This window comes from Haemorhous mexicanus, chromosome 2 (genome assembly GCF_027477595.1).
Source record: "Haemorhous mexicanus isolate bHaeMex1 chromosome 2, bHaeMex1.pri, whole genome shotgun sequence".
NCBI classification, from domain to species: Eukaryota; Metazoa; Chordata; class Aves; order Passeriformes; family Fringillidae; genus Haemorhous; species Haemorhous mexicanus.
This window is the reverse complement of record NC_082342.1, coordinates 107,851,388-107,878,621: the sequence shown is the minus strand read 5'-3', so window position 1 is coordinate 107,878,621 and position 27,234 is coordinate 107,851,388. Positions and strand designations below refer to the sequence as shown.

The 27,234-nt window shown below is 36.7% G+C and overlaps 1 protein-coding gene across 5 annotated transcripts in view; it reads right to left on the bottom strand.

Annotated features, from left to right (window-relative positions):
• The window catches only part of CNKSR2 (connector enhancer of kinase suppressor of Ras 2), a 207,202-nt gene that overhangs the window by 68,622 nt on the left and 111,346 nt on the right, over positions 1–27,234 (bottom strand). For all 5 annotated transcript variants that reach the window (XM_059839878.1, XM_059839879.1, XM_059839880.1 and 2 more), the window contains 4 exons: positions 17,606–17,739; positions 13,630–13,841; positions 9,671–9,760; positions 8,090–8,304 (listed from right to left, as the gene is read on the bottom strand). In XM_059839878.1, coding sequence (XP_059695861.1) covers positions 8,090–8,304; positions 9,671–9,760; positions 13,630–13,841; positions 17,606–17,739 — 651 coding nt within the window. The remainder of the gene's footprint in view (positions 1–8,089; positions 8,305–9,670; positions 9,761–13,629; positions 13,842–17,605; positions 17,740–27,234) is intronic.

The following is a 27,234-nucleotide window of genomic DNA, read 5'->3' as shown; positions in this document are numbered from 1 at the left end:
GTAGCAAATTCATTAGATGCCTTGCTCTTGCTGGCATCTTTCCTCCCCTCTGTCCAACATTTTACTTGGAATTATGACAACTGGCTACCCATTCACCCGTGGGTCACTGGTCCCATCATTAGTAACAGCAATTCATACCCTATTTGAATGTGGAATTTAGTACAGATCTGAATAGGATTAAGTGAAAGAGATTAACACTAATAGCAGAGGACTAGACCAAGAGGCCCCTCTATTCCTCTCGATTGATTGCACTGGACTAAAAATAATATAAAGCCATCTTCCATTAGCAAGGAATTTATATGCTGTTTCTTTCTTGCTTTTTCTCTCAGAAATGTAGACTTATTTTGAACCAAATTTTTACAAAACTCTGATGGAATAGCAGAACTTACCTTTGACAACAACAATTGTATGCCTATGGCAACCATTTTCCAACTGTCACAAGAAAGGCATATTTTGCTTATTGATTAACTGGTTTACTGTATTGTTTGTTTTATATGCTATTCAGGTCACTTATGACTTAAATGAAGCTTCTACACAGATTTTAACAACATGAGTACTATTTTTATCACTTATTTTGTGTCTGTTACATTTGTGAAGTGCTGCATTCAAATAAAAGGATACATACAGTATTGTTTAGATGCTTTCTTTTGAGGTGTAGAAGATGGCCAAGTCCTGGAACCACTATTACAACTTTTAGAATGTGAGTGAGACATGCTGCTCTCCTGTCTGAATCAAATATTCAAACCCACAAGTATCCAACTGAAAGAAACCCCACATGTGTAGGCATTCAAAGCTGCCCATGGCCAATGTGCCTGTGGGACATGATGGTGTTTCAGACTCATAAAGGCAATAGGTAAAAATTTCCTATTATGTTTCTTTTCCTTATCCTACTTTTCCCTTAATTTTTGCAGCATTGCTCTTTCTAAATGTCTCTCAGAGCAAAGGACTGTCTATACCTGAACCATGGATTAGGCTGATGAGAAATGGATAGAAGCTCATTCTGTCTTCATTGCACAACTGCATTTGCTTCTCTGCACTGCATTATATGAAACATTCTACTAGCACTTTTGCCTCTGAATAGACTTTGATGTTTTTAAAATAACTCCAAATCAGATTATTCTATAACTTCATAAGCCTCTTCAGCTCATTTTCTACTGCAATGCAGTGAGCTCATTTCCACACATGTGGACCCAGCTACCATCACAGCCTTATTTCCTCATTGCATGCTCATGGACAGAAAAGGGAGCAAGGAGCTCAAGTCCTAGACAAGACAAACAACCTCCTAAGGCTACACTCAGCTGAGATGTGACCAGAATAACCTAGAGAAGATGGATGTAAATGTCTTAAATGCTCCAGTCATCTCCAGGTGCTTAGCTCTTACCAGCCAAGCTCTGCTGGAGCTTCATGAACATGAGGTACTTGAGGAGAAACTCAGGCACCACAGCAGCTCAGAGTGTTGGACTTTCCCACTGAGGCACCCAGGAGGCTCCTCCCAGTCCAGTCTGAGACAGCTGTCTCTGAAAAGTCTAGACATCAGGAGAAATGACTGTTTTTTCACTTGTGACATTTTAACAGCATATGTAGTACTTTTAGTAAAGGCTCATATTTTCCTGCCTTTACAGTAGAAGCTAGAATGTGCACAAATATATTTAGACTGTAAAGGGCTAACTTGAAACAAAGCAGTGAAGAAATAATTTTTAAAAGAATTTCTCACTGTGGTGATTAGAGACTGAAATTTTTCACAACTATTTCTAAAACTGTTCAGTATGTTCATTTAATTTCTGGACATTTACTTGAAATCCAGCGCACTTTCTTAGCTGGGAATATAAAAATGCCAATGGTTTTTAACTGGAACACAACTGTGATTTTTTTACATTACATAAATCTTACATTTTCAAAACAGAGTTTAAGAATTCCTTTGAGGATAATTAAAGCACATAAGTCTGTAACCTATCTACAAGTTTCAGTATTATTTTAATACATATATTTAAATGGAGATGAAAGACCACAGCAAAGAAGTAACACTAACTCAAATATTAACAAACTTTATGGAGATTCTATTGAGAAATATTTTTTACTATGCACTTAGGTTTAACTGGACTTTGATAGCAACTACTAGATTTTTATTCTATAACAATTACATGTCTAACTATAGACTACTGTGAAAACAGGGAGGAGAAAAAGGGAGCCTTGTTATTTAAACACTGCCATAGCTGGACTGCAGACATTTTTAAGAAGAAATTTATAAGAGAAAAATGGACTCCCATCTGTTGTAATGGTACAATGACATTCCAAATTTCAGACACCTACCTAAAATCTGTGCAACTGATTTTTAATTTGTTCTCTACGATTTTTTTTTTGTTTATTTATAAATATCCATAACAAAAAAATTAACTGAAAAGAAATTCTTTAAATACTCTGATATTTACAATTATAGGAAACTGCTAGTTTTTCAGTTTTGTTAGGGCTGTTTTTTTAGTAAATTGTTCTGCACTATTTAAAGTTTTTTAGATGCCATTTTTATAAAGACGATTTTTGTGATAGGTTGATGGGTAGCTTGCACATAAGTTTATTAGGAAAATATATGCACATGTTCTGCACTTTTAAAAATGCTAGTTATTGGGTACTATGATTAAAGATTTTATAAACACATGCATATTTGATTCAAGAATTTTCATCAAAAAAGATGTAGCTTAAGTATTTTCACTTTTTACTTCCTTTCAGCCTTTCTGCAGAAAGGAACAGGAGAAGTAAGGGAAAACCAACTACTTCAGTTAGATCTGAAGTTTTCAAAATCATGAGTGTTTTTGTGAAATCTTCTCTGTGTTGACAACACTTAAATATATATATTTTGAATTCAACTTTTAGAAAGCATTTTCCTGTATTTTTTCTGGAGGGGTTTGTAGGAGGCAAGAAACACCTGGAAATACACATGATTTAAGTAGAAGTTATTTTGGCTAAAATTTACTGTCTCCTTTCCAATTTATATTATTAGCTAAAAACTGACTTTTGCAATAGGTCCATAAACAAATCATCTTCACCTGAAGTATTCTCAATAAGATCACTGTTGCAGCCAGCTGACCCTGGCCAGGCTGATGCTGCCCCAAGCTCTGCTGAGAAAACTCAAGGAGCTGACCTGGTACAGCCACTTTGGGAGGAACAGCTCAAACTGAGCCCTGCTCACACCCCTGGTCCTTGCTGCCTCACTGGTGGAGTAGAAGAGAGAGCCTGTCTCTCCCTGGGTGCTCACTGCAGCAAGTATTGCTGTTAATTATGTGATTAAGAGTTATCAGGCTGCATTTCAACCACATGGATGGTTATATTTGCTAAAGAGGAAAAAAAGGAAGTTTATCAAAGTTGCACCAACTTAATTCAATTTACAGCACAGCTACTCCAGCTGACAGCTTTTATTTTATTTCGCCCTTATTAAAAGTAGAACTGGAACATTAAAGTGCATGTGTACATATCTACACATGTAAATTTAGCAAAATCCCACTGGTACAAAACCTTGATTTATCTGCTCGACCCATTACTGAGCGACCTGTTTCAGATACATGAACTTAAAGTGGCACATTTCACTACTAAACTAACCTTATTTGCAAATGCAAATAAAATAACTAAGAAAACTCCACTATTAATTAAACAATTTTAAAAAGTCTGGTTACCACAGCACAGTGAGAAGCTGTTGTTTCCCTGTCACTTTTCCTATAACTAGCGAGTCACTATGTATTGGTAAGAGCACAAGAACAACTGAGCATACGCTGGAAAAGGCAGAGGGGTAATGGGAGGCAGGAAGGGAGAAGAAACAAGGTCAATAATGTAAGTTTATCTGTGTAGTTACAGCTTATTGTATACAGCAGGGAGTTATGCAAGAAAAGGCAATCTCACTACCACAAACAATATCCTGTAAGCTTCTCTTCACATTGCAATGCTGCATCTAGGCTAAGGGAAAGTTGTATTGAACCAGTTAGCAGCAAATTATTATTAACCTGACACTGAAGTTCTTTTGACCTAAGCCTCTATCTCTCTCCTAAATAACCACATTATTTTCCTTCAACAAAAGCAAAGCACAACACACCAAGAAAATTCCTTTACAGAAAACATAATGAACTTGAGAAACTACATGTCAGAGAAACAATATGTCAGAGTTTTCATCTCTTGTGCCCCAAAAGTTCAAGACAAAATGTGCTGTTCTCTACCTACAGAAATAGATCACATTGAACACCTGCTTGCACATCAGATTAGCAACAGCTCAAACAGTTTGCCTCAGCTTAATAAAAACATTAACACTCTGTGCTGGTTTCTTTTACAATGCTGAGGAAGAAAAATAGAATGCAGGAACAACAACTTGTCTAGAAATCAACATAACACCGAAAACAATTTCTAGGATGGGAAAAAAAACCAAAGAAGTGCAGAAAATTTATATATGAGGATTCACAAACACCAGAAGAGGGTACAAGAGATGTTTAGTTCACAGACACAACACAAATTAGCTTTTGTTTTGCTATGGCATCAGCTATCACACTGGCTACGTTCAGTGGACACAAGGAAACCCTGTTCACTTTTCAAGGCTGCAATGAAATGTACCCTTGACCAGGCAATGGCAGGTCAGTAATACAATAAAAACTTTTGAAACCAGTGATTTTATGCAAGTTTAGTATCCTGACAGTCAGAAAAATGCTAGACTGCCACAATCTTGTGATCACTTTAGAATGCAACAATTCAAATCTGCTGGCATTTTACAGAATAGCTTTTAGCAAATAACAACCAGGCACTTCTACATTACCATGGTAATTTTTTTAACACCATCCACTTTGTTTACAGCACAAAAAAAAAAATACCATTTCTGCTATGGTAATTTAATTCAGCAGTGTAGTTTTTTGATCAAAGATTTTTCTTTTCTATAGAGCTATACATAAAAGCAGCAGAAGGAGCTGAAGTCAGCATAATTGTAAAAGCTGCTTTTCGGCAGAAAAGCTGCACAGTAAAAAGGTAATCAACCTGCTCACGTCAACAGCTGCAAAATCCCAAAGGAAAGAGGCCTGGAACTGTAAAGGGAATTCATCCTTAACTGGTGGGATGCATTTTAGTCCAAAATTATTTAACATTTGTATCAATGGAGTCAAAAAAGAATGAAAACATCATTGAATAAAGGTAACACAGAATCAAAGACCAGAGAATGACACAATATCTTACTGCTGAGTGAAAAAAAATCTTACTGCATGTCTTTTTACTCCAGGGAATTCAGTAAAAGGGAAAAGCAAATAGAAGAAAAAGAAGAAATGAAATGTCCATGCTTTCTATTCCACAGAATACACACATTAAAAATATAATTTCAGAACAAGGAGACCCCACACCAGAGCCCAGATTCCTGGAGCTTCAATACTCCTTTGTTATAGACTTGAGAATCATGGGGGCCCAGTTTGAGGGTCCAGAGTCCTTACTCTCACATATTTCATACTAAGGGTTGCTTCAGAGACATGGATTATTCAGCAAGCATACCCAAGAAGTTATATGTTTCAACATGACCAACCATATAAAATTTACTGTATTTAAGAACAAAGAATGCAAGATAAAAGCTTTTAGATTGGGAATATCCATCTTGCCTTTAAGTTTTTTGAAATAATATCATTACAGAAAAAATAAAACTAAAACCAATAACAAACATACTCTCATTCCACGGCTATGGATAAAATCACTAATCAGTCCTTTGAGCATTTAAATAGAGAAGTAGTGAACAGGAATGGTTATGTAAGATTTCCAAGCTGCTTCTGGAAATTTATGTGCTCTGCTGGCATACATACTTTAGGAAGGATGCTTAAGATAGTTTAGGATGAGAGATGAAGATTTGAAAGAATTTTGAGAATGAGGAAAGGATGTGAAAACACAATTTTGGAAGAAAAACCTAAGAAGCTCATTATAACTCTTGCAAGCAAGAGTAATCTACAAAATTATTTGATTGTAACCTGTAAAATCCTATATTGAGGGATTAATTTGGTAACAAAAGATGTTTAAATCCAGAGGATAATGGATAATGGTACATTTAAAACTATGGTTGGACATAGAGGCCAGGTAAACACAGGCTAATGAATACTCTTAAAGACAAGAGCAATGAGGGATTTGAGCTACTTAACAAGCCTGGAGGAGTGTTCTTTAGCACTGGGACCTTATGCAAACAATTGAGGCACTACAGGTTCAAATTTAACTAAAGCCACGTGGTAGAGGCTGCTCTTTACTTTAGGAAAATCTACTGGCTTGTAGTAGATTTTTCTAAATCTACTACAGCACAGAGCACAGAGTCACAGTATTCTCTCTTCCCCTGATATTCTAGCATGATGAAAACATTGACTTCTGAAAAAGCCAGACCAAACCAAACAAAAACTCCAGCTCTTTCACTACTATCAGGGTAGTTCTTTTACACTCAACTCATGCATGTCTAGAGGCTTCCATTTACAAATAATCTGAAATCTTTGGAAAAACTAGGTAGCTGCTGATTGTAAAAAGAAAATTGTAATAGGATAGCCACTCTTTTAGTGATCTTTAAGATGCAATTTGAGCATAAAGTATGTTTTTATAGTCTGATTTGTTATCTATAGCTTAATAAAATTTTACTGCAAACAGATACAAGTTCCTTCCATGTTATCTGTACTCCCCCATTCTTTGTGTGCTCACTGCACTGTTTATTTAAGATTGGAAGAAAAGTTCTGCCCAATTTATTACAAAACCTTTGACTCTGCTATATGGCAAAAGATGTATGCACCAGGATACTTGGGTGTCATTACCACTAAATAGAAACTCTGGAACTGCATAGTAGCAGCCAGCTTCCAGAGGCAGCATCAGCAATATTCAGCTGCAGAGCACTGTAAATGCTTTGTGAAGGGCTCTTTCCATTTCCCATTTCTTGCACAAATCAACAGTCTAAGATTCCTTTTTCTGTTTACTTCAAGCATTTTGCTCCATAGCCAGTTAGCAGATCAATACTGATTTGTATTCTAAAGAATGAATAACCTGTATTTATTTTTATAAAGGAATAAGCTCCAACTAAACTTTCAAATAGATGCTGAAGATTTAATGGCATTACAGAGAGAGATATGGCAATGGCAATGATGCACAAGAAGGATTAGCTGATACTGGTGGAATTTGGAGTGGTAACATTTCAAGTGTTTTGTGGATGGATTTCCAAAGTAAATGAAACATGCTTGTAGTCAATTCTATGCTTGCTGTTGCTCATTAACTTCCAAACCAGAGCTTTGAGAATCTGCCAGTTCCTATGTACATAATTTACTTTTGTACATAATTTGGAAACTAGACTTACTATGTTATAGAGGGAACCAAAGGAAAAAAAAAAAGATGGTACCTTAAAATAAAAGATTTTGTTACTGCATAGTGTCAGGAATTTAACATATACTGAGAAACAAATGTCACTGAGAGATGAGTATTCTCTTGATACATGGAAAGTGCTATGGGGTGAATGTCTTTTCACATCTAAAATATGCTGTGATCTTCTAACTCCATATTTTGGACACACTTAAAAATCGAGTTACTGCAATTTTCCTTTTGCATCCTATTCAGCAGAACTTCTACCTTCACATTTATACCTGCATTCCTGAGGGCTGTATGTTAGAAACAGTTACATGCATTAGAGCTCCTCTTACCTCAAAGGAAAACAAACACCTCCCACAAGTTTTCCTGCCCTCAGGCCTTGCAAGCACCTGTAGTAAAGGGGCTGTCTGACAACACTTAGCATATTGCAGTGATGGAGATGCTGGGAAGAAGGTATCTAGCTACTCAGGAAACTGATGCTGCTTCCTTTTCCATCAGCAGCAAGTCAGTCAAGGCAGAGATACCACACTGCATTTCCAAAGTGCCATTTTCTAATACAGGAAATAAAATAATGCTGTCCATCCTTCATCTTAAGAGCAAAATAAAAAATTCTAAAATATTTCTTTGAGATGTAGTTATTGTCTGAAGAATATAAATCAGTGCAACAGCAGCAGTCCAGAGAAGGTTTGAACAACCCTATTAAACCAAGACTGTCTCTTACCACAAGCACAGAGCAATGACTTCTGTTAATATTATTTTTACTCACATGGTACAGAGCAGTTTCTGGTCCAGGTGTGCCCATGACTTCTTGCCTCAACGACTCCATTTGTAAACTAGGCAACAGCGAGTAATGACTTGGACTACTACTCTTGTCTCCCTTCTTTTTGGACTTTTTCCCAGTATCCTTTTTGCTATTCCTCTGAAACATGTAATCTTCTTGACCTATTTTCTCATTGCTCATATAGCGAAGCAATGAATTTTCTGTTGAAAGGAAAGTAATGCAAAACATCATTGTGAGCTTTTACATGCATGTAAACCCTGCTTCCAGAACATGCAATATTCTTGCTAAGACCTACTGCCAACTTTAACTCTTTGGGACTATTTAATTAACAGAACCCATATGCTTCTTTGGTTCAGATATAATAAGAAAGCAAACTTCTGGTAGGGAAAATTCACGACTCTTAAAGTTTTCTGGTATATTTTAAATAAAGGGAACAAAATGTAAAAGAAAATGCACATTGATAAATTTTGTCTTGCAGTTTTAAAAAAACGAGCAATGACGGACCTATGATAATCTTTGGGGTTTTGCTACTTTTTTAACCAAGAGTCATAATTAATACAAAAGTCAGTGGCACCACACATTTTGAAGTAATTTGCTCTGAATGTTCATTGGGGATCATTCACCATATCATACATACTTTCCCTGAATACTTTTCCATGTACCAATTTGTAGCTGATCCAGAAGCAATGTCTGTCAATTTAGGAAACCTCATCCAATTTCTTTTTCACAAAATTGTCTGTCTTTCCTTGCATTAATGTGAACTTCTAGTACCCACAACCTCCTGTGGCATGATGTTCTTCAGCTTGAACATGAACTGCAAAATCTCATTTTCTTTTCATCCAGCATCTGACAGAGATATTTGAGATCTTTGCTCTTGTTTCAGATTCAACACTGACAAACCTATTTCCTTACTTCACTGCACACAAGCTTTTATCAACCAGTACTATGTCCTGCTCCCAAACTGATCATGGCCAGCCTGTGTAACTGGCCCCAGTTCAGAAGTCAGTTCATGGAACTGATTAATTTTTGTTGTCTCTTAAACTTTCTTGAATTCAACGGTATTTTTCTTAAGAGATTAAGAGACTGGAATTGCACACACATGGCATGACAACAACTGACACGGCAGCATAAGAATGCTTCTAAATTTGGTCTTGTATTCTTTTCCTAATAATTCCTAAGTGTTTCCTTTTTTGATCCCTACTGAATATTTAGTTAATATTTTTACAGAAATAGCTATCATTGCTGTAACATCTTGTTCCTGGCTGATAACAGCAACCTCAGAGGTCATAATTTTGTACGTGGAGTTATGTATCCAAGCTCACAACCCAGAAGAACTTATCCTCTTTGATTTTGAAGTAAATCCCATTCTGCTCTAGAATGTTTTCCAACCAACTTCCTCAATCCTAAAATAGACTCTGCAAAAAATTAAGCATATATAATAAAGAAAATACCAAAACAGGTTCACAAACATATATAGCTAAGCAAGGAGCAAAATGATGTTGAAATATATAGCTTAAAGCAAGATAAAACCTTGCCTTGCACAAGTTGTGTGTTCAGATTACTTACCTCTCCTAGTATCTCTTTTTATTTTATTGGGGTCTTCATAATCTCCCACCCAGTTATATTCTACTGGCATAGAAATAGGCCTCAGCTTCCCTGGAAACAGAGGAAAATATTGAGATCATGCACCATAAGGCAGCATTAACCCAACATTCTTTAGAAGAAAGAACAAATTATGTGCTAAGCTGCTATTCTACAGGGCTGCTTACGAAAGAGGATCCAGCACTGCCTCTGAACAAGAGGTTAAGACAGGAGTTCTGTTCTCTTTAACAGAAAAGAAGCAGCTAAGTATTTAATGGAATTTTTTTTAAGTTTAGAAAATAAATCCAGTGCCCTACAAAGTCATCAGTGGAGTGACGTCTGACACTGACACACACATTCAAATTACTTCAGTTTTCACTGAGCAGTATCTATTTCTTACTATGGAAGCCCCTGGCACAGACATGGGAGAACTGCTTTAAAGCACATGGGAATTGTTGGTAACAGAAACTTGTGCACATCACTGAAGTACCTTCACAAATAGCATATCTGCTGGTGGGCTTACAAGATCCATCAGTGACTAAGTGAGAAAGGAAGTAGAAAACCTCCACATGTAATTTCTTTTGTAGCATTTCATCCACAGAAAACAAAGTACATTATTATTGCGAAATTCACTTTGACTTCAGACAGCAATAAAAAGAATAGCTGAAGACTATTCTGTCTTTTAAATTTTGACTAGAAGCTGCTAAATTGATTTTAAAAAATGCTGTAAACTATGATTTCTGTTTAGGAGTTCATGTATATAGCTGAAAATCAGTGCAATCAGTGTGCTATGGAACTTAGTGGGACAACTTAGAGAGATCTGAATTCTTTAGCAAGTTAAATAGTGTATTGAGACAAAGCATATGTAAATAATATATTGAAACAAAACAGAGAAGCATAGCACATGGCATATTATCTGACAGACTGAAAACAAAATGTTTTCCCAACAAGATCAGCCCTTGCTCTTTTTAAATCAATCTACCAGTCACAAATCCAAAAAGCAAGAAAATAGTTTGATTTGAAAAGTAGCAAAGCTTAAAGCAAAAACTTCACAAGTCTTGTAAATTATTTTAGTAGAAAATCCCTACATGAAAGTCTTACTCTACATTTTGAGGTTAAATCCATGATACACTGAAAAAAAAAGATACATGTTTATAATGAAAACAAATATTCAAACATGTCCATGGAAAACACACCAACACCATTCAGGCAACATAATGGTAAAAGGTTTCATCATCTTAAAAAAAAAAATATTGACAAAAAAAGTTGTAAGTTCTGTTCAGACCACGGGATCAGGTCACAAATACTTCACTACTCAGGAAAATCCTAATTTTCTTTTATCATTAATTTCACTATTTAGGGACATATATTTAAGTCTGATTGAAGCTGGTGAGATTTAGTGCACACAGTCATTTCCTGAGTGGAGATGTATTCGGCTCATGTTTACTTGATCAGAAACAGCTCTCAACAGTTTCTTTTTCTAGAAATAAAATCTTCTTTTCTTTGTGAGTCTAAACACACAGTATCTTATTAACAGGAGTTGCACACTTAATAAAATAGAAAAGCCACAAAATTGATTGTTAAAATCTGATTGTTATCAAAAGTAACAACAAATTTTCTGCAAAACCTTCAGCTGTTCAAAGTACCTGCTTGTGTATCAGGCATTAAAACTGCAATGATCAAATTTGTTTCTTTCCTTAAACTCAAGTTTCATTTGCTTGTTTCCTATCCTAACAACCTTCTTTTTACACCCCTATGGATTCCCTAATCTCTTTTCCATCGAGAGGACACTTAGGAAAATTTTCATCTTGCATGTGAACAGAAGCTTTCCAAGGACAATTAGCAGCAACTATGGAAGACCTCAAAGCCAGTAAGAGTAAGAAAGAGAAATATCTTTGTTAACATTGTCAAAAAATGCCAAAAATTTCCAGTAAAGAAATTACAGAGGGCCTTATTAACCTCTCATGAAGGAGAACTGAGAAAATTTTTGTAAAAAAGTTGACACATCACAAAATTAACGGTAAGTACATGTTGAAAATAATTATTTCTCTAGGCCTGGGAACTCTCTCTGACCTTCTTTAATGGGTGAGCATAAGCCAGAAGAGTGTTATTGTCATTTTCCAGATTTCTGTGAAACCCTAAGGCCATGCCTACCCACAAACCTTATGTTAACAAATGCCATGTGGGAAACTTTAGAATTTAATGCTGAAATGGTAATATTTTTAGAAAATATACTTAAATAAAAATGGACTTGACAATTCATTAAAAATGGACTTGAATTCATTAAAAAGAAGTGAGATCAAAAGTGAAAGACTGTAAAACAAATGTGTTAAATAATGACTGATTTTCAGTGGAGCCTTTGATCCATGTCTTTATGACCCGTTCTGCTAACAGAAAAAAAAAATGCTAAAAAAACTATCCTATAACAAAATAATAGATTCAGCAGTCCTTGAAGAAGAAATGTGTTCTTTCCTCTCAATCACCAGTATTAAAATTTAATGTCTGGAACAGTGAGTACATCTCTGTTAATGGAACTGACTGCAGCCACCAATTGTAATATTTGAAATACTGGAGTAATAAAATTGATATATCCATTTTCAAAACTTAGCAGTTATTTTGTACAGAATGGGCATGGTTAGAAAACACTTGAAAACACTTTGAAATCAAAAGGATACTGAAGATTTTTCAGCAGGATGGTGTACTTGTGTAGAAAGAGTGCATTTTGTGAAAATGCAACCTTTCATGTTGTGCAAGTGCATTGCTCCAGGTCCTGAGGATACTTTACACAGCTCAAGTTCAATTTATATGAAAGTTCCTTGGTGATTCTGGGGCTTGGCTGCATGATGTACTAAATCTATGCTTCCTCATAATTTACATCTATTTTCTTCACAAAGGGATATGATGACTGGATTGTTACAATAACCAACATACAGCTTGTGCTCATTTTAAAGCTGAAGTAACAGAGCAGGTAGGTTGAAAAAATACTCAAGTGTATGCTCAGCTAATACTATAGCAGTCAAAATACCTTTTTTAAACATGAGATTTTGTCTTCATTTTCTTCCACAGCCTAACAACTCTATGTCTGTACAATTTTATACTTGGCAACAGAAAACCAGTTCTCCCAGTCCAAAGCTAAACAAGTTACCACACTAGGTAGAGTTCCAACAGTTTTAAGGGTAAAATAAGATGGATACAAGGGTTTGAGCATCAGAACTCTCACCAGAAATTGTTCCTGAATTCTCATCCTAAATAAGCCAAAATCCAAGACGTGGATGTAGCACAAATACATATGTGTGTTTACATGCAAAATTCCTTTTTGGACAACAATCTCAAATAATGAGGAACTGCTCTATGTAAAAAGCCACCACTTGCAATACAGGAAGTTACAGGAGGTTAATACAGTATTACCAAAAAAAGACCACTGTCATCAGTTGTACTTCAATTCTGGGGCTAAAGAAAAATTAAAGAGTTTTAGAGAGCAGTGCAGCATGAAAGCAGCAAGTCGTCTCTTGGTAAATCTGAAGGGGTTTGATTGTTATTATACCTGAGAAAATTTTTCCAAAGCTGAATTCCAAAGCTTATTCAAGTCTTGCTCTTATAATGAGAGTAATTCCATTCTGAATTTTTAGTAAAAAATTATGAGCTTCTGGTATATGTTTTTTTCAATAAAATGATACTGAAACATAGTCTGGAAAACTAAGCTGATAGCAAAAATATATATAAAGAAATCCCATCAATTTTAAACTGGACTTACCTATCATAGTAAATATTTGTCTTTCTTGTAACAGAATAAACCCTTTGGCTGAAATTAGTCTAAAATAATATTTAATTCTCAGCAAAATCAATGGCCACCAGAAATATTTTCATGGTTAAAAACAAAAGCAGATGCATGAAAATCCTAAAATCAACAAACAGTGATTATCTTTATGAGATCAGTGCTGTACCATATGTCGGTGTGCTCTCTCTCCTTCCAGGACCACTTGTTCTTCCCTTCTCATACTCATAGCAATACAAAACTGCATCTTCCTCAACCACGTTGAAGCGTTTCCGATATTCTTGGTCCAGAAATGAGTTTGGAGATTCAGATCCTGTGTGAACTGGTTTGCCCACTATATGTCTGCCAACATCGTCACAGGGGAGATTTCCCTTTTCATCCCTTCAGTTAAAAAGAAAAGTTTTTAATATATTGAGATAAGACACTGATTTTTTTATACTGTGAATATTGCAATAAACATGGGCCTGTGTCAATATTTTATATGCTGAAACAGATGAAATCCACCCCACATCAGGAGCACACAGTATATATGCATATGTATGCATTTATAAGTCAGCTACCTCACACCATTTCTGTTTGTTCAGTTCTCTACTGATTTATCCATCTCACTGATTTCTCTTGAAAAGTATTATAGAATAAAAAATTATGTGCAGTCACTCTTTTCATTTTTCTTGTTTTTTTTCTGGAATCTACCTAGCACTTCATGATTTAGGGCAGAGGAGTAATGCTGGCCTTACATTTTTAGCTTTACATTGTATACTTTTAAGAAATGTCTACATGGCAAGCATCATGGTAAGTCTGGTTCCTTACACTTTATCCCAGATCAGGAAGAACCAGGCACAGAAGATGTACAGACACCTGACATAGTTTTGCACAATCATTTCAGGTCTAGAAGTTGTATAGGTACATCCATGCAGTTTCACACACAGTGTGCAGCATCTGCCTCTCAGCAGCTACCCCAGGACAGTGCTCACTTTGCACTTTGTGTCAGATCCCCATGATCCTTTTGCTTTCCTTCACCCCTGCCTCACCCCTTTGAAAATGGAAACTAGTCAAAGGCATCAAACAAGAGAGCAAGCAGAGCAAGCAGTGCTGGGTTAGGAGTCCTTTCTTGTGCTAGATGAACCAGGACTCATCTAGTAAATGTGCTGCTAGAACTGCCTGGAGATGGCTGCAAAAGACCTGATCAGACAGTCATTTCTGGGCAGCAAAATGCAAATGCAGGTAGTCAAGAGAGAAGTAGGTATTTAAGAGGTAATCAAAAGACAAGCTGGGCCATATGCTCTTGTTGGGAGTCCTTCAGCTCCTGTGAACTTCCATGTGAGTTCCAAGCTGGCCAGCATGCTGACCTCTACTTCCCCTGGCACCTTGAGACTCCATCTGAGGACCAAGCAAAGCCTCCTCATGGCACCCAGGCAGCCATGAAGGATAAGAAAAGGCCATCCTGTTTAGGTGGGACAGTGCAGCATCACAAACCCCCACTGATCACTAGACTCACTTGGCCAACCTGCTTTCCCAGAGCAGGCAGGGTGTTGGCTTAGTGAGGGAGGCTGGTGCAGCCCCAACAGGGCTGTGGGCTCTCCTCCAGTCACAAAGAGCCTTTCTGTGCTGACAGAGCTGGGGACCCCAGCAGGGAACAGGATGGAAACTGACATAAACCAGCCAGATGCTAATTGATGCTGCAACCACCATCAGGGGCTGGCCCAAGGAAGGCAGTGCAGCCTGACCTAGAGGGATCTTTACTGCAAGCATGGAGTTCATACAGAGCCAGGAGGTAAAGACCCTTTGCCACAGCCCTCTAGACAGGAGGGCTCCAGTTCTCATCCCCAAAGGTACTTGATAAATATGAGCAGGCACTAACACACAACCAGCACTCCTAAGCAACCAGCACATGGCAGGTGCTGGTCCCTCTTTGTCATGCCATCCATGTGAGGATATGTCAGCAGCTGTACTGTCTGTGGGTATCATCACCAAGCCTTTGGGGGTATCATCACCAAGCCTTTGGGTTTTACAATTTACATCAAAATATCAAAATAGTCCAGTAACAAAAGGAGGCTTATTGTTTGCTTTTCTTCCTTTGGAGTAGCAACAACAAGCTGAGAAACAGATGTTGAGCAGTTTGATAACATCCAAAATACACACATGATTTAATATAGTTAATCATGGAAAAAAAAAAAAAGATGAAATGCCCGAACAAATTATTCAGAAACACTGCACCCTATGTGACAGGTGAAATCAAGAATAGACCATTTGGATTAAGTTGATGAAAAAATTCAAATGTACCAAGCCTAATCTCTCTACAAGATTACAGCTTGTACTAATATGTATTATAAGATTTAATCTGAATTGGTCCAAACTACTGCATTATCATCATGATTTAAGAGATGCTATTAAAAATAATCAAAATTCGTTTGGAAGTTCTCAATTATCTACAGCAGAACTCAAAAACCAAAGAGTAGTGAATGTTTAGCAAAAATAATTTAAAAATGAGGATGCACTTCTTATCAAATAAAAATATTGTGATGGTAAACATAATCAGTTTCAGGAGCACTAGGTTTTTACCACATGACTGCTGCATTCAAAGAGAAACACACCTAAAACTACTCTTTGTTTGGGTTTTTCTTCCCTCCAGCTTTTTTTATGTTAATGGATTAGAGTTAAATACTTGGTTCTTTTTTGTAAACTTTCTGAAAACCATGTCCTTAAAATATTTATGCAAGCATAACAAAGAATTGTTATCAGGGAGGCAAAATATGTATTCGATTACTGTGCACAATTCAAGTGTCATGACTAAGAATGTTCTCATTTAATTAAAAAAAAAGTTATAGTAAACTAGTGTATGTGTTAGTTCAACTGGTTATACATGTCCCATTTGAAATAATTATTTTTTCTCTGAGAAATAAAAACCAAGCCAGGCACAGATGAGGCAAGGATAAGGAAAAGAACATGGGACACAGCTTAAGGCTTCACAAAAGGCTTCTGACATCCTCATGAAGTCAAAATCACACTTGTGTCCTGCAAGGTTTTTCATATCTCTGAAGAGTAAGAATTTATCATAGAATCTCAACTTCTCCTCCCCAGTAGGCAATTTAACTTGCCAGATACCTCACTCTTGGACAAGCCCCTGCAAAGTCCTGTCAGTATCAGGTCATACATCTTATTAACTGGCTAGAGGAGTTACTGGTAAGAAAACCTAAGAAAAACTCAGCTACAAGAAACTCAGGTGCAAGAAAGAACATGCTGCCCTTATAACCTTTCCAAGAAAGGTAACTAAAAGAAAAGCAAGAATTAATTTAAAAATACATTAACTGGACTAATGATAACCTGTGTCTAAGATTATGGAAGCTTTAGGAATTCTGATTCCTCTTAAATACAATCCTAGACCTCTGGGATGCCACTTTTTGTGCTATTAGTAGGCCATAATTCTCTGAGAGTTTCAGGAGTACACATCTGTGTACATTATGGAATTACACTGAATCATTTGTGGTTGTGTAAAGGTAGGCTAACGAATCTGCAAAGGAGGATCTGCTGCTCTTCTGGCTCAGCAAGTCCAGAGACCTGGGAGAGATGAAAATGCCTGTTCCAGGTGGCAGGTCAGAGTATCAGCTGTACTGACAGGGAACAGCCTGGTCACTGCACAGGCTGGCTGAGTGGCCACACTAAAACACAAACCTGAAATTTCTCAAATATCGGAGAAAGAAAATGCTCTGGCAGGACTTCACAGTGCTGTTGTTGGAGTAGAAAAGTTTCTTGCATTTAACTCAGACTCCCTTGCTGCATTATGATTACTGGGTGAGGGGACAAATATGAGCTTCTTTCCTAGTTACAGATTCAGGGTTCCAGTAACTTGCTCTTCTGAATGAGAATGAGACTGTTGCAGCCAATTGATTACCCCATATATGAGAAAACAGGGTACTGGACCTTCTTTTCTGAAGGTTACTGTCCATTTTGCAGACAAGACACTGATTCAGAATATTCTGAGTCTGATTCAATGCATCTACCCTTAATAACCAGTTTACCTGAAAAACACAGTATTAATACAGCATTATCTACAGGGAAGACTAATAAATAGGTATAACCAGGATGGTCAGTTTCTTCACAAACATTTTTTTCATCAAATTGTACTGCGAAATGGTCTTTTTTACCTTGGAACATAAGGTTCTGTTGGAGGAGGAGGTATGTAGAGATCCTGAAGGGCAGAGCTGTCTCTTTTTGTAGGTGTGCTGATAGTGCTGGATGGAGTAGCAACACTGCTTGTAGGGCTTCTGGGAATAAGAGGCTGGTTCAAAAGAGAGAGAGAACTAATCAGGATTATCCTTATATATTACACATTTTTATTTGTAAAAGCCAAAACCAGAATATAGTTCAGAAAGCTAAATAAATAGTTAGCAGTTCTAACATTCTGCGTGCTTTTAAACTGACTAAAAACCCACTCACGTTAAGAGGACAGATCTACAAATGGACATGTATTGTACTTATAAAATTGACTCCTCTGATTGCATCTTTTTCCCTTTAGCACAGCAAGTTTATTGCCAATGCCCATAAAATCAGTGATCACATGAGCTACTGGTGAAGCCTTCATGAGTAAATAACAAACAGAATACAGTTAATTCCTTAAATAAACTAACATTGTAAAGAAAAAGTCTAGTGTTTACAGTAAAAGGTGCATAAGTAGGCATTAAATTGAATGTCAAGTCCTTCCATCTGCTCTACAGCTTAAGAATTAACTGTAAAAGCTTCAGCTTATGCCTGAAGATGCTGTTAAATCAGGTACTGCATCCTCAGAGCACACATGCTATGAGACAATCAACTGGAGATTTTTATTATTATTCTTCATTCCCCTGGGTACACTCCTCACAAAATAACATTTACTCACAGGTAAATGAACTGTACCCTCCTTGCAAAATAATCATGCATTCTAGCTATTATTCCAGTCCAGATAGGATCCTTCCTCTTAATCATGTTTTTTCACAAGATTTTCTAAGTCTCTACATAGATGCAGAAAAATCAAATGAGAAGAAAACTTTGATTGTTTTAGCCTACTTAATAACACATCTGTCTAGAAACAAAAGCTTTGTGTGGCTTGGTTTGTGTGATAGCTAAACTCAGGCAGAAGAAAAAGAAAGAGCAGAACAGCAAGTACAAGAGTATCTTCATCCACCCGAAAAAGAATCCAATATTAAAATATACTGAGTTCTGCTTTGAAAGAGTTTTTTCTCCTCCATCTTTTTGGAAGTTTACTCCTTGAAGAAGGAAGTGCTGGGATTGAAGAGAGTTCACTATACCTAAAATTTCAAACCTCAGTAAGTACTTAAAGACACAAACATTTCACATTGTATTGATGGCAGAGAAGCTCTAAATGTGGACTGAATGGGTGCACAGAAAGATCCTTCTCCCAGCACTGTTCCCAATACTTTATAACAGACCAAAAGGGTATTCCTGTGCAGAATAATAAGTCCTCATATTCTAGATATTAATCTTGACCCTGTAGCAGAAAACCCAAAAAGTTTAAAGCAGGATCATTGCCAGAATGTTGGCCTTTCATCACCTGGTGATAAGAGATACAAATCTATGCCTATCAAGCCAAGGCCCCACCACTCTGTCATTTTTTTACAATCTGTATTTAGGAACAATAAATATCACTTAGGAAACCTCATCCTTTAGCCAGTTACTGCCTCGTTTTGGAACAGAGCTGTGTTAGGTGATATGTAGCCCTAACATAATAAAATACATGCTTAAAATTTGCTTGTTAAAAGTTTGCAAGTCCACCTTTAGAGCAGCAGCTATAAACTGACACAAGTTTTCTGGGTTTGAATGTTCCAAATCTGTCTCCTATAAACAGTGATACTGCTTAACTCTTCTGTTGCTCATTAGAGTTAATGTGAGTATCCTACAGCCAGGCCAAAGAAAGACTGCCAGTATTTACAGGAAGAAAGGGAGAAAGACACACACAAAAACCAGACAGGTAGAAGACTTTACAACCACTAAAAACAAGACAAATCTACAAAAATAAGAATAAAATTGGTGGCAAGAACAGGCCAAAAACCCCAAAACAACCTAAAACAATAAAAAACATCCTAAACATCCCCCCCCTCTCTTTCAGAGAAACAAAAATCTTTTCCTTTACATTTTCATCTGTGACATTGTAGCCATAGGTGTTTTTGAACCACTCATTTTGAACCACTAATACAACAGTGTTTGCTCCCTTTCTGATACCCTGCACTTCTATAACAAGAACACTTCGTGGCTTGCTGAGTGGCCTGTTGAATTATTTTTCATTGTAAGCCAAGGGGATTTTGTGACCTAGATCCTGTTTACACTTGTTAAGCCCAAGCTGTTTGCTCATGGCTCATACCAGCAGAAGCACTGAGAGGAAGACAAACTGTGTAGATGGGGTTGCTCTTCTCCTTTTAGAGGAAGAAGCCAAGCCTTTATTTTACCTCCATGAAAAGGGAGGTGAGAGGAGAGGGGGACTTGGAGACCGGAACTGTGGCAGTCAACATGAGCTTATGGTTTATCTTACATAGGGAAAATAATGTTCAAGCATGAAAGTGTTCTGGACTTATAAGAGTTTGATGTGCCTCTGGTGATCCTGACAAGCTGCTGGAGAGCTAGAGGACACAGGGAAAGAATTTCCCTTGTGTTACAGCCTAGAATACCTGGCTGCAACTATATAAATTCTAATGATATTGTTCTAACTTCTGGAAAAAGAAAAAAAAAAAGCTGAAGTCTGAAGAATCTGTTTGGTATAACACACAGCTCTGACATACAAGTCAGTCTGTCCTCCAGGCAATTTGCTGGTTGATCCTGGAAATCAGTTTGGGTTTGGACATCTTTGACAAATGCGCATTTTGATTTTTCTTTCAGCACAGGAAGGTGGTTGAAACAGTGAGTACAGTAGGAAGAAATGGTATTCAGTCTAACACAGAAAGCCACAAGCTATCCAACTTTCTGAAGGCCAGTGGCTCCCTGTCAGACACTGTCAGAGGTGAAGACACAGTAGCTGTGGACACTCTGAATGACTGTGGTACCTCACAGGATGGCAAAGTGAATTCACCGTTCCAGGGCACCTGGAGCTCCCAAGGGGACAGAAATCGTAATCCCATCCAATCCATGTGGAGGTACAATCCTGTAGGATTGTCCCAAAACATACCAGGATGTCTCATTTATTTTCAATATATCTTTTGCATTGCCAAACTCAACTATCTGCTTATTTCCAAAGAAACAGAAAACTTGTCCAACTAGAATAAAAGGGAAATCCCAATTTAAAAATAGGTGACCCTTTTTTTAAATAAAAACCCAATATTTATCGTGATACTTCAGTAAATCAGTAGGTTAGTAAGAATTTTTACATAGTAAAAACATTTAAATGGTCTCTCCTGGTAGTAGCTCAACACGCTGAGAGCCTTGCTGTAACTACCACCTTGTGCTGTAGAAGGTCAGCTTTCATTTTTATGTACAGAATGAAAAAGTCTTCAGACCCCTCTGGTTGAAAAGAAAGCCTTCAGAACATGGCCTAGATGTATGGTACATCTACAAAGCATTTTGCATTGAAATTTAGAGACCTTAACTGTTCAAGACAATCTGGTCACATGCAAGCAACCAGCTCATGTAGCTCTCTGCTTCAAGGGCAGTCACTCAGAGGGCCACATGCAGGCACCTTGGACACAAAGCCACATGCAACTCCAGTCAAGTATTTCTTAACTGGATGCCTTGGAGATCAGTGGTATGACTGATTTAATTCTCTTCCAAGGAGTAGAGATTCTCCTGCTGCAGTTCCTTCTGGCAGGCTGGCCAGGGCAAGTGGGATTGCTGAAACAGCGGTAAAACTAAAACATTTTCAGTTCTAAAGAGTTGAATACTTAGCCCATGGGAAAAGCCTGACAGAGGAAGTTTGGAAGTTACATATTAAAACTGGAACAACCTGAAAATATCCCACAAATGACCCTGCATCAATCTTAATCCACAATGACAGACACAAAATCTATAATTCAATATATTTTGGAGTACTATTTCTCAAACATTTTGAATGCACCACCCTCCCTCAGGTTCATTTGTCTTTCCAGAGCCTTCCCTAAACTGTTGCTTGGCTGCAGAACAGGAAAGCAACTGTCTTTACTCACAGCAGCCAGGAAAAAGGAAATCCCTGTTAGCACTGACTGACAGCACACAAGTCCCCTCCCTTCAGTAGCTGTTCTGTCCCTGCTTGGCTCTGCCCTGTGGTCCCCACCTCTCTCTTGCTAACAGGACCCATTGCTGCTTTTTGCACCCCCAGTCCTGAAGAAACTGAGAGGGTGTCCCAGTGAGTCAGCACATTCTTTTTGATTTTACTATCTAAACAATGAATGTAATAAATATTTAATATATATTATCCAAAATTCTTTTAAATATTTTTTAAAACTCTTTGAACCTTTCCTTAACACCCTTGGAAGCTGCAATAAAAGTCTGAGAAACATTGCTCCAAAAAAGACATACAATTTTTCAAAATATAAGCAAAGCTAATACAAAATTTTAAATGTCATTATCTTTATACAGTATTTGCATCAATAAGCAGATTTTACTACCAATATATTTTTCATGTTGGATCAAAATTACAACAATACATTGAACAAAATGTTTCCAATAAAATAAACATTTTATAATAACAATCATGACATGAAATAATGAGATAATGTAACTAATTCAGAGTTCATTTTAACAGCTACAAAGAATGCTCAGTTCCCATGCAGTTAAAAGACAAGTAAGTAATTTAAAAGCAAACAAGTGAGTGTTTTATTCAAATTTAATAATTAAAAAGGATAGGATCATTAGTTCTAGTCATAAATGATGAAAACAGTATATAGCATTGTGTCTAGATGAATGAAGGAGGCAATATAATCAAATAAGAAAATGTACTGAATAAAAATAATAAAAGCAGCATTTTCTTTCAAAGGGCTTCTTATTGTTGCCTTTGCTTCTTAGGAGAATGAACAGCTCAATATATAACAGTGGAAATATGATGCACATCTAATCCAAAACAAACTGTTAGAAAAACTACAGATACTGAGCTGCTGGTGCTTTTAAAACAGTACGATTTAATCAAATACAAAACAGTACAGCAAACTATAAAGATATACAAAAGGTGACATTTAAAAAGGCTTGGTGAAGGAGGGGTCAGAAGGTTTTTTTCCAAGTCAACACAGCAGATGTGGCTGGCAGCTGGACGTGTCCCATCCTCAGTGCCATGAGGAAGAGCCTTCTCACTGACACCAGCAGGTGCATTCCAAATTAACCGAAGCATGGCACAGGTTGCTCTAGCACTCTTTTTCTGTATTGAAAAAGAAGTGGATGAAGAGTCTTCCACACTGTAATGAAGTCCATTTTCTTTTGAGCAATTAACAAAGCATTTTCCAGAAGACAAAGGAGGACTTTGCAGCTAGGTTCTTGCTAGTGTGCTGCCAGCAACTTACACAAAATTTCATATGCTCTGAGAATCTTCTCTATGGAACTTTCTACCTTTATTCCAACAGCACTTGAAGGAGCCTTCCTTTGAAACCTCCCCAGAACAACAAAAAGTGGAAAGGAGAAATAAAACAGACAATCTAGAGTAGAGAAAATTTATTTCAGTTAGGTTTTGAACCAGACAAAAATTTGGAGAGTTCAAAGATAAAATCACCTCTATGTCAAACAAGGAAAACAAAAAAAAATAAGGGTTAAAGTTAATTGGTCTGTTCACCACATTTAGTAGCAGTCAGAAATACAAATATTGCAAACTGCAAAATCATTCTAGGTTCTCACACAATGGATCAGCCTATCAAAAAAAGTAACTGAAAGGCAAATTCAGTAATGTGTGTCTTGCAGGCATAACACCTTAATATTTATGGTACAATATCATATTAATAAATACTTGCAATTTTGCGAAAGGCAACCACTAAATTCCCCAAGGCCACAGCTGTCTAACTCAACTGTTGAAAAAGCAGTAACAAAAAACACAGGCTGAAAAATCCCTTGACTTAACAAATTTGGACATCATGCATCATGGGAGAACCTTGATTATCAGTAAGAGGTTGGATACTGATGGATATTAAAACAGACAATCAACTCACTGAAAACACAAACAAAAAAAAAATCCCCAATCAACCAAACAGCACTTTCTTTAATCAGGACACAAGGGGGAAAAAAAGGAGTGTTTTATTTCTGTACTGATTGACCTTAGAGCTGGAATTAGTGCGCTTGTAAATACAAACTCATTACGTAATGGTGCATGGCATAGCCAAAGGCTAATTGTATTATTTTACTGTACATCAAACCATTGCAGTTCAGGATGGCTACACACCAGCTGCATAATTCTTCTTCTTTCCTTCTCTCCCCTAACCTTTCATATTTATTCTAAGGATAAGAATATTTATGAAAATAATAAATATACGTGTTTCTGCTAAAAAGGAAAAAAAAACTCACAAATAATTAAGAATTAATCAATAATTATGTAGCCTGCATTTAACTCCTAGTTCATGGCAAGACTGCAATGCGAAGGCAGAGCTGTTCAAAGTAAACAGCTGAAAATTCTAAGAAGCATTTATGCCAATTAAAAAACAGTTAACATCTGAATGATCTAAAGGCATTTTCCACATTTGAAGACTGTGAATGTTTGGCTGGCATTTGGCTAACCTAGATCACTAACAGTGGGCAGAAAGCTCTTAAACACTTCATTATCAGTTTATCATTTAACTCCTAGGACACTCTCACCCACACAAAAACCAGCTCCATGCACTGGTGGTACCTGCATGCTGCCTGAGCTGGGACACCCACTGAGCACTTTCCCAGCTCATAGGCATATTTATTATCTCTCCATTAAGTCTAGTTTGTCATGCAGCTGCAAATGGCAAACTTCACATTCTTAAACCCAATTGCAGACTGAACAAGCTGAAAGTCATTTACCAATAATGCCTCCACATTATTCACTTTAAGCTAAAATTAAGGTTCAGAGGTTCCCAATTTAAACATCACAATATAAATTTTAATATAAATAAGTCTTCTAATTTAATACACTGAAATATTTACTTTCTATATCTACAGCATCAGCTGTTAAACATATTGATTGGTGGGATAAATACAAAAAACATAAGTCTGATTTTGTGTCATCCTCCTTATATTAGGGCACACTTCCACCTTCCCACCTCATTCATCATAATATGATTAGGCTGTGACACCACATTTTTACTGTGTTCACTCTATTTGCAGAAACAAAAAGACCACAGCAGTTTTTTTGCTGATCCTATTTCCCATTTTGTCAGAATTTCACTCTCTAATCTATATCTCATTCTATAATCTTTTGAATATTTTACACTTCAACAGAATTATTACTGAGTCACAATTTCCTTATAGCTTGTGTCTGCTGAATAATACATATAGTTCAATTAACTTAACTCTGGGATGACAGCACATTTGTAACATTCTCAAACATTTCAAGACATCCTGATATGGGAAAACAAGATAGCATAACCTCCCCTGCTTACAAAGTTGATGTTAAGCAATGCTTTCCTTTATGTTTTTCTGGTATTTGCTATCACTTTCCTTCCTCTCCTCCCACACTACATCCCAAGCTTTATTAAAGAATAGCCCCTTTATGGGAATCAGGAACATAAGAAATTTCAGAACAGCCATAGCATCAAATTGCAATTGTTACACTTAGAGGTTTTCTGAAGTTTTTTTTTTCAGACAGTTAAATAAATATAATTTCTTCATATTTGAACAGCTATAAAATTACACTGCAATCGGACTTATTTTGATGCTTGTTATTGATAAAATATACAGTACTGATTTCACACTTAGGCTACACTTAAACTTCAATATCAGCTGACTTTAACATCTGTTCAATTCTGATCTGCATAAATCAACAACAGAAATTTCCACATTATGCATCTTCTGAAGTTTGCATTTCACCCTGGAGCTTTGTCCACACTCCGCCTACTTAAGAAAACTGTTGTTTCTCACACTAAAATTATAAATGAAAACAGACACACATATGCCCAGTGCACACATAAGTGCTGAATGAGGTTTTGGCCTTTTCCTGGTGTCATGTTTGATAAAATCAGAATAATATCATCATGATACCAGAACTGTATCTGCAATGTTTCACAGTATCTCTATTTGTGCTCATATTAGCCTTGAAAATATTCATATTTTTCATGCTACCAGTAAGAACTGACCCTCCCACCCCAATACTCCCATTGCCCCCCATTTCCCAAATCTGTAAGATTACAGAAAATCACTATCTAGGGTCAATGTCATCCAGTAAAGATAATCTACATTCAAACTAGCTGTCCAGATTCCCTTTATCATCAAATGCAGAGAAAGAGGCATGTGCAGGGGCAAATTCACCATATCTTAAAGGAAGATCAGTCAAAACCAGGCCAAGATTACTAATGCATGTCTGCTGGCCAAAGGGAGTTTAAATGAGAAACCTGAATGACATGTAGATAGTTACATAGCAGATCTAAAGTTAGATCAGTTGAGTAAGACCCAAGTACCTGTCAGAAACTTTGGATGTGGGGTATGCAGCGTAAATATTCTAGTAATAAATGATAAAGTGAAGCAAAATGGAGTATTTAGGAGCCTGGCCCAATTCACCTGAAGAAATACCAAACTCACCCAAGCCTGGGATTTAGATTGAAAGCATCTGACCCCATTTAAAGCAAAGAAGTGTATTTTAAATTTGTATTTATATTCTCGCTAAAGCTACGGAAAAGCTGTCAAGTATAGACATTCATACACTCAATTTCATGCATCCAGATTTGCAATTTTATCTCCATATACTAATTTTTGGTTGAAAGTTTTTGTCACATGTGCATTCAGCTGTTTATATCTGAAAGGCCAAAACACCTTAATCATTTAAAATCTTAGTTTCAAAGACTCTAATGCATTTCACCATTATATAAATATTTATACACACACACACACACACACATATATACACACACACATATGAAAGAAGTTCTTCATGGCATTAGTTTTTAATGTATCCCCTAATATTTCAAATGGCATAAGACCACAGATAATGGCAGTGGCATTTCCATATCCCATTTTCCTTTTATCCAAATTTTGCAGAGGTCTTTTCTCTTTCATAAGCACTTAATGTTTGATTAGAATTTTTAGTGTGGTAATAAAAATGTCCCAAAGAATGCACTCTTTATGCAAACAAAATAAATTTCTAAAGTGTATTCTGTTTGAACTGAATGGAAAAAATGATTATTTGTTGGTTCCATCAGTTAGTTACATGCTTCAATCAGTCTGAACAGAACTTTTATTTCCTAGAGTAATCCATCACAGTGACATTTTATCCTAGAGTTAAACATGAAAGCTTTAATGAAACCATTCCATGGCTTCCAGCAGGTTGCAGGTTTACTAAAATTCCGTGTCCATCCTGTGCTACGCCTCCTTATGTGCAAGCCTTCGGTCTCAAAGACAACTTGGACACAAGTACAGCTTTCTTTTCATGAGCAAATTTTGATTGTCAAGTGGTTTTTTGAATACAGTCACTTCATAAATTTTCCTATAACTCCATCAGTGAGAACTCAAACATTTTTATCCCCTCTTTTTTGAGGTAATATTGTACTGAGATCTTCACAAAAATCAAACTAAAATTTATCATTTGTGAAGTAGTGCTTGTCTCTCCTTAGCTAGTAAAAATTATCTGAGGCTACTTTTCTGCATTATAGAACACTGGGATGGTTACTTTTTAACTTTGAAAAGTTCTAACAGGATTAATTTCAATTAAGCTTATGAGAACAAATTG